Genomic DNA, 15,150 nt, shown 5'->3' on the forward strand with positions numbered 1-15,150 from the left:
TCGGGTTAGGCCACTGCCGGGTGCCTGGGTCAGTAATTGCTTATTAGCTTCTACTACATCTTACTGGTTAAACCCGTGCAAACAAAAAAAAAAAATCACGAATCATAATAATATGCGTTACCAGTGGATACATTAGCTTTTAAATAAGCGTGATTAAAAGTTTAATGTCGTGACAATATAAATAAGTTCGTAATTAGAGGCGTATTTTCGTAATTTAAGTTACTAATCACTACCATCATATGTAAGGTGGTTAAAAAGTATAAATAATCTAAAACGTTATAAATACTCGAAATTCTTATTTTTGCTGCTTTATCTAAAAATATATTACTGTAGTATACAATTTATTTTAGTGAGTTTACTCTTATTGCACTTAATTTGATATATATACTAGTTTTAAACCCGTGCAAAATTACACGGGTATGTATTTTGGTCAGTATTAATGTTTTTGGATGTATATTTGTTTTTGCATTTCTATTATACTTATCTAGTTGGTCTAAATCTACGATCTACATAATTTATGTTTAAATTTGTTACAAACGCGTGTTCACATACACGGGTTTATAAGGAAATAACGTAATTTACTCTTGTAAATAAAAATTGCATACATAAAAAACTTTACATCCGGATAAAAGAAATATAATCTAATATAATCAACTTTAACATATGTATGTAATTCATTTGAGTTTTATGTTTGATCCCGTATATAAATGTTATTCCTTCTTGAAATTATGTAATTTTATTATTATGTAATTTTGTTTAAAAAATTATGTAATTCAATTTCCTTTACTCACATTTGTAATTCATTCTGCGTATATGTTATTAATTGTATTTACACGGAATGTATAAAATTATTTCATAATATTAATTCATAGAATTTTTTAATATTATTTCATAGAATTTGTTGTAAGACGGAATTTATCCCATGTTTGAAAAGACGGAAATCTGAAGAAATAAATACATTTATTGCACACTCACGGGTCCCACCATAACATGAATTTCCAAAACAAAACAAAAAACTGCATTAATGACGTGGCGCGGGCCGGGGATTGAGTATTGTCTTTTGTATTAATATAGATAAGATGTGTGTACATGAGAGTGTTTAACTATTATGTCATGTTGATTCTCAAAAGCCTATGTAGTGAAACGACCGACAACGCAACGCCGGCTTGAACACTAGTAACATTGTTATATGTAAATGTAAATTTCTTTTGGAGTTTTGTACTTATCATGTTATATTTAAAAGTTTTGTTTATAAATTACATGACAATTAAGAATGTCTAAATGAATAACCTAATGCATACAACTGTAGATTTTATATTTGAAATATATCTAACAAAAGTATATCATATAAAATACAAAACAAACGAAAAATTATTATCAGAATGCTACACTTTATAATGTATAATGTTTTCCTGCTTAGATAATTTAAGAAACACAAATTATTATTTAAAACAATATATCTCTGTCTTGAGTATAAGACGGGTCAAATAATGTGAATAAGACAAAGAAGCATAATATATAGGAAAAGAAAATAGATTTGTCTTATATGCTCAAATAAGATGATATTTGACATGTTTTAATGTTAAGAGGGATATCTCTGTCTTATGGGAGACTAACTCTTTAAGAAATCAATTAGTTTCCCTCAAGACGGATATATCAGTCTTCACATTAAAAACGTTCAAGTATCATCCACTTGTACTTATAAAACAAATTTATTGCTTTTTTTTCCTATACATTATGCTTTTTTCTTATTTATATATGACCCGTCTTAAGAGTAAGACGAATCTATCCGTCTTAAATATGAATCTGTGTCTTAAGAAATAAGAAGGGAAAAAAAGACAGAGGGAGTACGTAATTGCTAACATATTTCTTTCTCCCGTGAATAGTTTAGATTTTCTTTATTAATAAAGTAAACGTAAATTATTGTCTCGAATGAAGTAGTGAGATAACAAAAAATGAAATGAGTCTATGAATAGGTCAATAAGTTTTTGGGCCGTATCTTTGCTTGAAAACCAAATTGGAATGTTAAGCAGCCCATCCCAACCCATCCGTTTACATAAACCCATTAAAATCCTAAAATGTCATACCCTAAATATTTGTCTAGTCCGCCTCTTGGCTCCTTTTTTTACTTTCTTTTATACATCCAGTATACTCACTCACCTTCTTCTTAATGATTATCTTCTTAAATCAATTTAATCCATCTTATTCACACCCATATCTCTGCTGTTGATCAACGCCCCTACATCCCGTTAAATCTAATATCATCACTAATTACCATCCTTACAGACAACGACGGTTGATGGCTTGGTGCAACCCTCTTGAACCTGACTTCAAACTATGCATGTAAATATTTCTTTATAAAATTTAGTCCAAATATTTCTTCTTCTTTAACTTTACACCTTCATCCATAAAGGCTTATTGAATGAAGGGTGAGTTCTTATTTTCATTTTCTATTTTGTATATTATTTGATTAAATATTAACCCCAAAATTCACAACTGATTTTACAATTTTTTCAACATTTATTAATTTCATTGAATATTACATGCAATTGACGATTTTATTTTATATATTTTTAAAAAAAAAAAAATTTATTAAAATCTAAACTTGTCATTTTTTCGAAATTGATCTGTCGTTATGTTTTTAAAAATATGATGGTTATTATTATCTTATCATTATTGTTTTTTACTTGTAAGGTAGATCTGTCATTTTTTTTTGTTTTTTTAATAATATTATTTTTCAGCTATTATTAGAGTATTTTGTTTTAATTTTTTTATGAAAATCTAAGCCCTCATTTTTCAAAGTTTTATAATTTTTGGATTATAATTTCTAATTTCATTATTTTTGGATTCATAAAAATCTATTATAATGTAGATTTATTATTATTATTATTATTATTTTTTATTATTATTATTGTTTTAATTTTTAATGAAAATTTAAGCATGTCATTAGTTTTCAAAATTTTGTAAATTTTAGAGTGTAATTTTTAATTTCAGAGATTTATTTGTACTACAATTTGTAATTTGGGGGATTATAATTTGTAATCTTTAGTTCATTCATAATATGAGAGAGGGTAATTAATTAAGTGAGAAAAACTTGGGGCTCTTTATGAAATTAAATTTTGTTCAATCCCTGATTTTTAGGGACCACATTTACTTTTAAAAAAAAAAAATTGATATGATGATGTGGGTGCACAGATTTGCTTGAAATGTTATTGTATTAATAAAGATAAGATTTGATTTGGTGGCATATTAATTTAATTTTTGAAAATATCTTAGACTCTAATGTTCCCTTTCAGATTTTTAATGTATATTGAAAAAATCCTTTTAGGTTAATGTAATTAGTAGACATTTGATTTCTTGAAATTTATATTCTTTACTTTTTTCGAAGTATATTTATAAAAAGTTTGAATTTTAAAGGATTGATAAAGTATCTTTAAATTTATGATTTATGGAGTTTTAAATGTTAGGGTTATTTCATATAAATAACTCATCCTATAACTCATCCTATGGGGTGACCTGCTTAAATTACCCCATTCTATCAGTAATTCCGAGTTAATTCATCATATACAACTTACCTTCCAATAACACTATAAGGCGACGAGCAACCTGAACAAGAGTCACGCTTCTGTTTTTAAAAATTAAGACCCCTTAATTTTTACCCTAATTCCAAAAAAGCCCGAATTCATCTCTTCACCCTCCGTTCATTACTCCTCTGTCGCTCCCTCCGACCACCACTCCTCTTGCGATCACTCCTTGAGGCTGGCTACCAGCGGCGTCAATTCACAATAAACCTATTGAACCACCATTAAACTTCACCAACTTCGCCCCTTATCTTCTTCGTCACCATAAAACAGCGACCACCGTCATCCACCGGCAGCAGCAACCACCATCAGGCAAGCAACCACCACGACAACTTCCTTTGAAACCCGAAAATCACCACCTTTACATCTAAGGAATGAGGGCGACGCGCACACGGCGTGAGGAGCTTATGGGCAGGAGTGCAACGTATAAAGAGAGATAGGGAGACAATGACCGACGAGTATACTCGCGGGCGAGTATAGTAGGTGACTAGATAGCACCAAAACGGACACGGACACGACACGGACACGTGACACGGTATATCATGAAATTTAGGACACGGGACACGTTATATAAATTTAATAAAAATATATATTTTATAGTTATAAACATTCGATTTTATTTTTATAAAATTATTTGATATTAAATTTAAATATGTAAAGGTAAAACTTGTCCATAATTATAACTCATTTTCACTTCCCATCAAAACCCATCTTCTAATCAAGCTATTTCAACAACTCATTTTCCGTCTAAAGAACATCATTCACCTCAAATGATGTCCAAATGTTATGGACACGCGTCGGATACGGCCCAAATACCATGGACACGCGTCGGACACGTGCCCAAATAAATGTTGAAAGTTAGACACGGCTTTATAGGCGTCCGATACGTTTCGGTGTGTGTCCGAGGAGTGTTGTTGTCCGACACGGTGTCGCACACGGGACTGCTGATTAAGAGAAGTGTCCGTGCTACCTAGGTAGGTGGTTGTGGTAGGTGGTCTGGGTAATAATGGGGGATTAATGATGTAAAAATTTGAGGGTGAGAGGTATGGTCTTTGCCATGAATGGGTCTGATTTGAAGGTTAAATGAAGAGGTGGGAAAAGATGTCCTTATACAACAAGTAAATAAATTAAGTGAGTTTGTTCTGAGAAGGAAAAGAGATAAAATAATCATTAAAATTTATTTATTAATTGTTATTTGGTGCTGAAATTGAATAGAGTAAATCCTGAAGCGATCCTGGACACGTGGTAAAAAAATCAGAAGAAATAGAAACACGGTCCGGTACAGCCTTCGGAACGGCTCAAAATGGAGTGTATAAATTACATAATACACGGCTTTCGAGATTTCAAGGTCCCGTAACAAAAATGTCCGTAAATCACACGGAGGGTTTCTCACATCAGACAAAGAAACTTCACAAATTATGCGGAGAAACGGATGCATTTGAGGCTTTCGGTGTGCGATAAAACCAGTATCTGATGAAAATCGGATACTCTTTGAAATTGTTTAATACTTGTTATTTTGTGCTGAAATTGATTATGATAACTCCTAAAACGACCCTCGACACCCGATAGAAAAATATGGCGAAATAGAAACCAACCCGGTACAGCCTCCCGAACGACTCAAAATGGAGTGTATATAATACACTGTTTTCGGGATTTGAGGGTGCCGGAACAAAAAAGTCCGTAAATCACACGGAAGCTTTATCAGGTCAGGAAAAGCAACCTCACAAATATTGCGGAGTAATAGACGACATTTGAGGCTGCCGGTGAGCGATAAACCATTTTTAGACGGAAATCGGTTGAATTTATTTAATATTTGTTATTTGGTGCTTAAATTAAATAGGGTAACTCCTGAAACGAACGACTCAAAATGGAATGTATATAATACACGGTTTTCGGGATTTCTGGGTCCCGGAACAAAAATGTCCGTAAATCACACGGGCGACTTCTCAATTCAGACAAAGCAGACTCACAAATTTGGAGGAGCGACAGACAACATTTGAGGCTGTCAATGTGCGATAAAACTGTCTTGGACGAAAATCGGATAATCGTTGAAATTTGTTTAATAGTACTTGTTATTTGGTACTGGCATTGAATAAGGTAACTCCTAAAGGGACCCTGGACAAGTGGTAGAAATAACTGAAAAAATAGAACCACGATTAGGCACCTCCTTCCGAACGGCTCAAAGTGGAGTGTATAATACATGGTTTTCGGAATATCAGGGTCCTGGAACAAAAATGTTCGTAAATCACACGATATGCTTCTAAAGTTAGACAAAGTAACCTCACAAATTTTAAGGAGCAACGGACGACATTTGAGGCTGTTGGTGTGCGATAATCTAGTCTTAGACGAAAATCGGATAATCGTTGAAATTTGTTTAATACTTGTAATTTGATGCTGACATTGAATAAGATTAACTTCTGAAGCGACCTTGGACAAGTGGTAGAAAAATCTGGAGAAATAGAAACACGACCCAGTACTGCCTCCCGAACGGTTCAAAGTGGAGTGTATAATACACGGTTTTCGTCAGGGTCCCAAAACAAAAATGTCCGTAATTCACGCGGGCGGTTTCTCAAATCAGAAAAAGAAACCTCATTAATTTTGAGTAGCAATGGCTGGCGATGTGCGATAATCATTTTCGAACGAAAATCGAATAATCGTTGAAATTTGTTTAATACTTGTTATTTGCTGCTGGCATTGGATAAGGTAACTCCTAAAGCGGCCATGTACAAGAGGTAGAAAAATCTGGAGAAATATAAACACAATCCGGTACCGCCTCCCGAACGGTTCAAAGTGGAGTATATATATTAATACACGGTTTTCGGGATATCAGGGTCCCGCAACAAAAATGCCCGTAAATCATACGGACGGTTTCTCACGTTAGACAAATAAACCTCACAAATTTGAAGGAGCCGCGGACGACATTTTACGATGTCAGTGTGCGATAAACCAGTCTGAGACGAAAATTGGATAATCGTTGAAATTTGTTTAATACTTGTTATTTGGTGCTGACATTGAATAGGGTAACTCCTGAAGCAACCTTGGGCAAGTGGTAGAAAAATCTTGAGAAATAGAAACGTGATCCGGTACCGCCTCCTGAACGGTGATACACGATTTTCGGTATATCACGATTCTGGAATAAAAATGTCCATAAATGACACGGGCGGTTTCTCAAGTAAAACAAAGAAACCTCACAAATTTTGAGAAACAACGAAAGACATTTGAGGGTGTCGAAGTGCGATAAACCAGTCTCGGACGATAATCGGATAATCGTTTAACTTTCTATAATACTTGTTATTTGGTGCTGAAGTTGATTAGATTAACTCCTGAAGCGACCCTTGACATTAATAGATGAACCATCTCAACCAAAACCTTAAGGTGATAGTTGAGGTCCAACAATTATATTTATTCCTATTACGCCCTCACTCGAATGTCCATTACCTCGAATAGTAATTAGTGCACAGGTTCTACCATACCATTTGCTGAAATTTCACTTCGAGAGTCTTTGGAGACTTCCATGAGATTTGAACTCGTGACCTTTGGTGATACCATGATAGATAACCATATCAAACAAAACCTTAAGATGATGGTTGAAGTCCAACAATTATATTGATTTCTATTAAACAGGTGGTAGAAAAATCAGAAAAAATAGAAACACGACCCGTTACAATTTCCCAAACCGCTCAAAATGGAGTGTATCATACACAGTTTTCGAGATTTAGGATCCCGGAATAAAAATGTCCATTTTACAGAAGGTTTTTCATATGGCTCTACTCTAAAACCAATTGGCAATAAAAGGAATAGCATCTTGCCTTATAGAATAAAATGTTCTTTTCTAGTTCTCCAAATGAAATCCTTACATGTGAAACTCATATGGGTTGGAGTTTATCCTCAACACCATACTTAAAAACGTATACACATATGTGCAATTTTCTTCATCCAAGTGTAGTTTTTTTTTTTTTTTTTTTTTTTTTTTTTTTTTTTTTTTTTATTTTTACTGCTGTAAAGAAAGGTTTTACATTTTTATGGCCTGCCGAGCCAGACCATGAGCCACACTATTTAGATGTCTCGGAATAAAGTTAAAACATAAGCAATGAAATAAACTTGCAAGACCACGCAACTCCTCCAGGATGCCAGTAACCAAATGATATTTGCCTTCGCCATGCCCGCGAGTTCGTTGAGAGGTTGAAGACAATCCGATGAGACGTCCAGGTGAAGGCTTCACCTCCGGAGCTCGCCCAAACAAGGACATCACAAATACCGAGAACTTCCGCCTGTAAAGCTGATTCCGCTTTAGTACTTACCTGTCGGCGCATACACTCTCTTCCCAGCTCATCATAAGCCACCCATCCAACGACCGCCTTAAAAGATCGTTCCCAACTAGCATCCACCTTAACCCGGATAACAGAACAAAGATCCGGTTTACCAATCATATGAAAGGGGTGCCCATCTCGTTACTCAGTTTTATGCTGCTCAAGCAGATCCCCAACACTCACTCTTGACCCTTTCATTAACCCCTTGCCATCCACCTGATCATATAAGATACGAACCCTCTCACTGATTGAGTCAAACAAAAATCCAGACAATACCTGAAGGTTCCTAGTCAGCCCATCAAACTTAACCTTATTACGAATAATTCATAAACCCCAGAAAATGGCAATGAAGAGAATAACCATTTTCACCCTTCCTTCCTGTTTCCTCAGGTACCGAATCCAATCAATAATCCAATCAGTCATATTTAAGCACTTTGCACCTTCAACCTTAATACCTAGGCCAGACCCCGCCCAGATCCTAGCAGATAGCTCACAGTCCCTAAACAAGTGCTCTACTGTCTCCAAATTGGTATGGTTATCTCCACACAATCCACAGAACACATATGTCACCATATTTCGTTGTTGTAGTTCCTTCCCTACGGAGAGCGTGTTCGTAATAATTCTCCAAATAAGAATTTTCCATGTGTTAGGGACCGGAAGAGTCCATAACTGCTTGCGACAGAAGGCCCTACCACGAGTACCAAGTCTAGTGCTATCCTTTAGAGTACCCTTCCTAGTCATATACTCCTCAAAAATCAATCCATAGCCACTCTTAACCGTAAAAACCCCATGCTTAGTGAATGGCCAATAAACCTCATCAATCAGCTTCGAAGCCCTTACCCGGGTCGCCAGAATCCTCTCCGCATGTTCCTCTCGGAACAAAGCCCGTATGAACAGTTCATTCCAATGCCCACTAGATAACAATAAATGCCTCACCTATAAGTCAGCCAAGTGCACGTCCTCGTGTCCCAGCCAGCTATCCTTATGTTTCGGGTACTCTCCCCTCACCCACCTTGAGGTCCAGACATTTAAACTCGAATTGCAACCAGGCTTCCAACCCAAAAAATCATTGATCTTTTGAAAACCATAAAGGATGCTACGAGTTTCCCACGAGCAACTGGTTCCTTTACAAGGCAGTGTCCCAGTAGCAATGACCTGAGTCCCAAACAGTTTTTGCCGAAAAACCCTGCTGAAAAGAGACGTATCTCCCGAAACTAATCTCCACCCATGCTTTGCCAACAATGCCTGATTCAAACATTCAATATTGCAGATCCCTAGACCTCCCGCACTTTTTTGGAGACTCAGGAAATTTTTACTACACCAGTGAACATTCTTCCCTAACTTACAACCCGTCCACCAAAATTGTGCCAAAAGAGAATTAATCTTTTTCACCACACTTACCGGAATTCTAAAAACCGATAGAAAGTAATTTGAGAGATTGGATAGGACCGATGAGATTAGAGTCAAACGCCCCGCCAGTAAAAGAAAAATGCCATTCCATGAGGAAATTATTTATCAGAATATACAATGTCAATGAACTAGTAAAATAAAGGCAGCTCAGAAATCAGAAGATTCAACCCCTAACAAAACTATATTCTTCATTCAAGAATATGACTAATTTGAAAAAAAGAAATTCCATAAAATTTTCAGATCGAAAATATGTTGCAGAAATTCTTGCAATAACTCTTACCGGCCGGTTATATAGCTGAGCGATACACGGTTAACCGAGGAAGTCACGTTTTCACTTTGATTGTGAGTGTATCTCCTCTGACTGAAACCAGGTTGCGTAGGGCGTGGGAGAACCGAAATGCAAAAGTCAGTATCAATCATTGAAATAACCATAGAAATGTTCGGTCTGTCTTCGGGTAATTCTTGCACACACAAGAGAGCTACCTGTATGCACCTCAATATCTCATCTTGAAAACCAGATTCCAAAACGAGCGGATCAATTAGGGACAGTATATCGTCCTCGTTCCATAATTTCCACGCCTGTAATACAGTAATTTTAGGAATAGAACAGAAAAATCTGTACAAATGTAAGAAATAGTGCTAATTTTGTGTTTCTAGGATGTTACTTACATGTGCTAAGAGGCTTAAACTTTCTTCATTCCTAAAGCTAGTGTTTCTTCTGCCACTTACGATCTCCAGGAGCAGCACTCCGTAGCTGTAAATATCCGATTTCTCAGAAAATCGTCCTTTTGTTGCATACTCTGGAGACATATAACCACTGCAATATCAAACAAAACATGGCAATTTTCAGAGTTATGGAAAGGACTGGCATATTCAACATAGCCAAAGCAGCGGTACAAGGTGCCAACAACCCTGTTGATCGAAAAAGTTTAAGATACTAATGTAACACAATTGTTTAAACTCTAAAAGCAGCGGTACATACAAGGTGCCAACAACCCTGTTGGTATCAACTTGGTCCTCACTGCCTCCAAATATCTTTGCCATTCCGAAATCAGAAATCTTTGGATTGAGTTTATCATCCAACAAAATATTGCTTGCTTTAAGGTCTCTGTGTATGATCTTTAATCTAGAATCCCTATGAAGGTAAAGAAGTCCTCGACTTATCCCTTGGATGATACTGAATCGCGTTTTCCACCCTAAAAGCTCTTGATAAAGTCGATCTGGATATTAACAACCGAAAGTGTACAGCAATGTTAGCTCATTGTATCATGAATATGCTTTCTTAGCCTACAAGATTAGTACCGTAAGACTAAAGACTCGTAAGAACAAACCAAAGAGAAGAGCATCCAAGCTCTTGTTAGGCATATACTCGTACACTAACAGCTTTTCTTCTCCTTTAACACAACACCCCAACAGCCGGACAAGATTCCGATGCTGAAGTTTTGAGATCACTAACACTTCAGTCATAAACTCTTCAAGGCCTTGGCCAGAGAGTTTGGAGAGCCTTTTTACTGCTACATCCTCTCCATTTTCCAATTTACCCTTCAAACAAATGCAACATCTTCAGTTTCTGCTGATGCTAAATATACAGTACCAATTAAGCATGCTTATTGCAGTGCAGTGGCGAGTTAGCCATTACCTTATATACAGTACCAAAACCACCTCGTCCGAGCTTGTTGCTTTCGTGGAAGTCATTTGTTGCGGTCACCAGTTTTTCCAGATCAAACATAGGTAAGTCGCCAATTTGAATGTAGGTTTTGTCTCTTTTGAACATGATCTTAGCCTGCTGTGTAATTCTCGTCCCTTCAATAACAACAGAGTTCTGTTACATACAGCTATATGGCCATGCTGCAAATTAAACTAACACAGAAATAGAAGTAGTGAAAGAGAAGGAGAGAGTTTTCACCATATTTTCGGCGAAACCATTTGATTCTCAGTATAAATGTAATGCTAACTACGACTAGTAGTACAACAGCAATTACTATCCATCTTCCAGATTTCCAAGAAACAGATGGGTGGTGTTTTTGTTGTTGGGTAGATACACCTGCAAAGTGAACAAGGGTTTGTTACTCCATGATCATATTATTCAATCTATCATACGCACATCAAGTACTGACGTACTGTATGTCCAGTGCCTCAAAGGCTCTCGTGGATGGAGAACTAGGGGAGGCGGATGTAGACCTGGCAAAACCAACCCGACCCGATTGACCCAACCCAAAAAGGCTGACCCGAGATCCGAAATTGACCCGAACTACAACTCTCGGCTTTGACCCAAAATCGGAATTGACCCAACCCGACCCGAACTTTGTTGACCCGGAACTGACCCGGCCCAAAATGACCCGATCAGAAACCACCCGACCCAAAAATGACCCGACAAAACACAACTCTAATTGAATAAAAAAAAATTAAAATGAGTAATTTAAAAGCACACTTAATATTGATAAGGTTAAAAATAAAGAATCAATTATCAAAACTGAATAATACTAAACGTACTTTTTTCTGTCTCAATCATTGACCTGAACCCAAAATCATCCGACCCGCTTTGACTCGAAAATGACCCGACCCGAAATAACTCGAAAATATGAGAGACCCAAACTGACCCGACCCGAATTGCCATGACATGAACCCGACCCATTGACCCGTTTTGCCAAGTCTAGGCGGATGTACACAATCTTGTGTCAGCAGCGAGAAATAGTTTGAGAATTGTTAGGTAATTACCTTGGTCGGAAGAAGCCAATCGAATAGAAAGATCATGCCCTCTATTATCAGAGTATTCTTCAATGTCAATTAGGCTATCATTCCAAGTCATACAGCCAATACTCGGATAATAGCCAAAAGCTAAACACGAACAATCCCCTATACACTGACTGCTACATTCATCCTCACTGGCTGCCGATACCCACTGTGCGTTATCTGGTACTTTCAAATTCGCTAACTTCCAAAACCCATCCGTTTTTACTCCTACAGTGTCACACTGTAGCAATGTTTTCCGAACACACCCACCAGTCCAATTTCCTTTGTTCCACTCTGTACTATTTTTGGGCACAAACCCTCTCAAGCAACCACATATAGGTGAATTTGTCGCATTACAACTCCCAAATGGTCCACATTTGCCATAAAAGTCGCACTCACTTTGTTGTGAGTACCATACTGTTTCCCATTTTCCGCTGCTATTGTCCCAATCTCTTTGGACCAAACTTCCATTACAATTCACCACAAAGTGCACATGTTGCAGCCATTGTGCTGATTGGTTTGAGAGGGTAAACCCGAAGTATACTTCTCCTGCATTGTCTGTAGTTATACTAAGAGCTGATTTAACACCAACAAATAAATTTCCAATCCATGGTCCATTTCTCCAATAAGGGCGATCATCATCCCATAGAAAAACCTGAGGTGGACTATGAGTATCAATACCAACCGTGAAGTTTCCACTAGAAGGGTCTACAGGGCTCTTCCAAGACCGCAACAACGCTTGTTTCTCCTTTACTGTACCATCAATACTGAACGTCATCCCCGGCAAAAACACATCAGTGGGATGATCAAAACTCTGCCAAATGACTTGTCCACTATCATTTGATAACAAAATAAGATTACCATTATCCATAAAATGAACAACCAAGTTTCTATAATCAGAACCCGGTACATTTGATGACCAAATGCTCGTGTTTTCTCCATTCAAGACTCGAAGATTTCCATCTTCCGAAATCTTGAGCACGCCAGAAGAGTCGGTCAATGGATTATCCCTATTGGCCACCCACACAACTTCCTGTTTCCCATCAGAACCACCTTGAGTGTACCAAACTCCAACATAGCGATTTGTCGAATTACCCGGACTGAAAAACCCAAGCTTGAATACTGCATTACTTGACACTAACGTGTCGGAATCCGTCAGGGATTGGCTTGGGTCAAGATATACTTGAGCTGAAACAACCCCTAACCATAACAAACATAGTAAAATGACATGAATGTGAAAGAATGCCATAACATTCACTTGGATATGCTGTCTCTTGAGAGAAACAATTTCATTCTTATAAAGTCCAAATACCGTCAAATTATCTCATTGAATGCAACAAAAAGATTCAATCTTTCCTTAACTAAATTCCATATGAATAATAGTCTATGGTGGATTAGTGGCTCAAATTGTGCCTTGGCATTTGGTTTGTTCAGACTAAGACTTTTATACTAAACTTTTCAGTTGTTACCAATCAATTCAAGTCCTATAATTGACTACTACTCTACAAAACTACAAACTATGACTTGGGCAACATTGAAACTATTATTTTCTTATTTGCAAAATAAATGTTTCTAGCATTCACTTGTTTGTTACTTTTTCCGTCTCAGTCGTTTATTTACCTTTTATATTCTTTGTGAGAGATATTTTAATCAAAGGTAAACAAATCATTGGGACGGAGGGAGTAACAAGTATGAAAAATGGTATTTGTAAGCATAATTATGTCATTTCTAAGTCCATTTGCCAAAAAAAAAAAAAAAAAAAAAAAAAAAAAAAAAAAAAAACATGGTTTATAGCATTCAATTGTTGATTAACACCAAATATTTTTGCCATTTTGTAACCCCTTTTGCCAAAAAAAATGCACTTTTTGACATTCACTCAATGACTAAAAAGTATGAAAACCCAATATATCAAGGCATTCAAATCAGTCACAAAATCTCATCCGTCACAAGTTGTGACGGACCCAAATGTGACCATTTCTATGAGAAAATGTGACCATTATTTGACGGGTAACATTTTATGAGTGGTTACTTTTTATCATAAAGTGGTCACATTTGGGGCCGTCACAATTTGTAACCGTCACAAGAGAGACCATTATATGGATGGTATGTGCTAATCAATTCTACCAGAGCACAGCAACTGCAACATAAACAATAAGAGTTCTGAAATAGCTTTACCCGATAACTCAGCAGGAGCGGTGATGAGCCAAGCGAATGAAAAGATCAGTTCCGTCACCAGAGAATTGTTGAATGTCAATCAGGCTTCGATTCCAAATCATGCACCCAATACCTGAATAATATGTGCATAAGCTAAACATGAACAATCTCCCAAGCATTTGTTTCCATAATCACCTTGATCATTTGCTAATATCCACTCGGAATAATCAAGAACCTTCATAAGCTCTAACCTTAAAAACACATCTTCTTTCTTCTCTGTACTGTCACAATGCAACTCAGCAGTTCGAGCACACCCGCTAGTCCAATTCCCTTGCCTCCGTTCCTCGACCTTATTACGCAGAAATCCAGTCAAGCAGTTACAGATCGGCGAACCTGTTGGATCACAAATCCAAACACGCCAAATTTTCCATCAACATCACACTCGGATCCTATAGATTGCCACTTACCTACCCACCTCTTTTCTGCAGAATCCCAGAACTTTTGAGTTTTGAAGCACCAGCCCGTCATAGTTCACCATATACCGCTCCTATATGGATCGGTTTAATACCGAATAGGCTACATAGAGTGAGCCCTCATGATCATCTATGATTTTAATTCCAGTTGAAATTTTTGAATTCATATTGAGTTTCCAATATAAAGATACCCATTCCATGGACCTGACGTCCAGTAAGGTCTATCACCTTTCAAAGTGAAAAATTCAGGGAGGGTCGGAGGAAGGATACCAAACCTGAAAGTTCCACGTGAAGGATCTGAATCACTCTTCCATGAGCAAAGCATCGGGTTTTCCTTTGTGTCCTGCTTTACTGTTAATTTCACCGATGGCAGCCATGAGTCTGCCGGGTGCTCAAAACTCTTGCCATATCATCAGTCCACTGGGATTTGAGATCAAAACTAGATTTCCTGTATCCATGAGTTGAGCAACTACAGCAGCAGTAGCAGTA

The 15,150-nt window shown here is 36.9% G+C and overlaps 2 protein-coding genes across 3 annotated transcripts; both read right to left on the reverse strand.

Moving 5' to 3' along the window:
- Positions 1 to 7,657: 7,657 nt before the first annotated feature.
- Positions 7,658 to 9,149, reverse strand: LOC141597528 (uncharacterized). Its single transcript, XM_074417995.1, has 4 exons — positions 9,022 to 9,149; positions 8,286 to 8,804; positions 8,075 to 8,177; positions 7,658 to 7,969 (listed from the first exon to the last, which is right to left on the reverse strand). The coding sequence occupies exons 1-4, from the start codon at positions 9,147 to 9,149 to the stop codon at positions 7,658 to 7,660; spliced, it is 1,062 nt and encodes a 353-aa protein (XP_074274096.1).
- A 221-nt stretch (positions 9,150 to 9,370) lies between these two features.
- Positions 9,371 to 15,109, reverse strand: LOC141596027 (G-type lectin S-receptor-like serine/threonine-protein kinase At1g11330). 2 transcript variants are annotated; one of them, XM_074416024.1, is made up of 10 exons: positions 14,937 to 15,109; positions 14,440 to 14,581; positions 14,210 to 14,321; positions 12,020 to 13,234; positions 11,208 to 11,345; positions 10,941 to 11,104; positions 10,633 to 10,843; positions 10,284 to 10,521; positions 9,971 to 10,118; positions 9,371 to 9,880 (listed from the first exon to the last, which is right to left on the reverse strand). In XM_074416024.1, the coding sequence occupies exons 4-10, from the start codon at positions 12,903 to 12,905 to the stop codon at positions 9,578 to 9,580; spliced, it is 2,088 nt and encodes a 695-aa protein (XP_074272125.1). In that variant the 5' UTR covers positions 12,906 to 13,234; positions 14,210 to 14,321; positions 14,440 to 14,581; positions 14,937 to 15,109; the 3' UTR covers positions 9,371 to 9,577. The 2 variants fall into 2 exon arrangements, with proteins under 2 accessions (XP_074272125.1, XP_074272124.1); XM_074416023.1 differs by lacking the exons at positions 14,210 to 14,321; positions 14,440 to 14,581; positions 14,937 to 15,109 and having other exon boundaries at positions 12,020 to 13,814.
- Positions 15,110 to 15,150: the final 41 nt, after the last annotated feature.

Source organism: Silene latifolia, chromosome 8, assembly GCF_048544455.1.
Source record: "Silene latifolia isolate original U9 population chromosome 8, ASM4854445v1, whole genome shotgun sequence".
In the NCBI taxonomy this organism is placed as follows: domain Eukaryota; kingdom Viridiplantae; phylum Streptophyta; class Magnoliopsida; order Caryophyllales; family Caryophyllaceae; genus Silene; species Silene latifolia.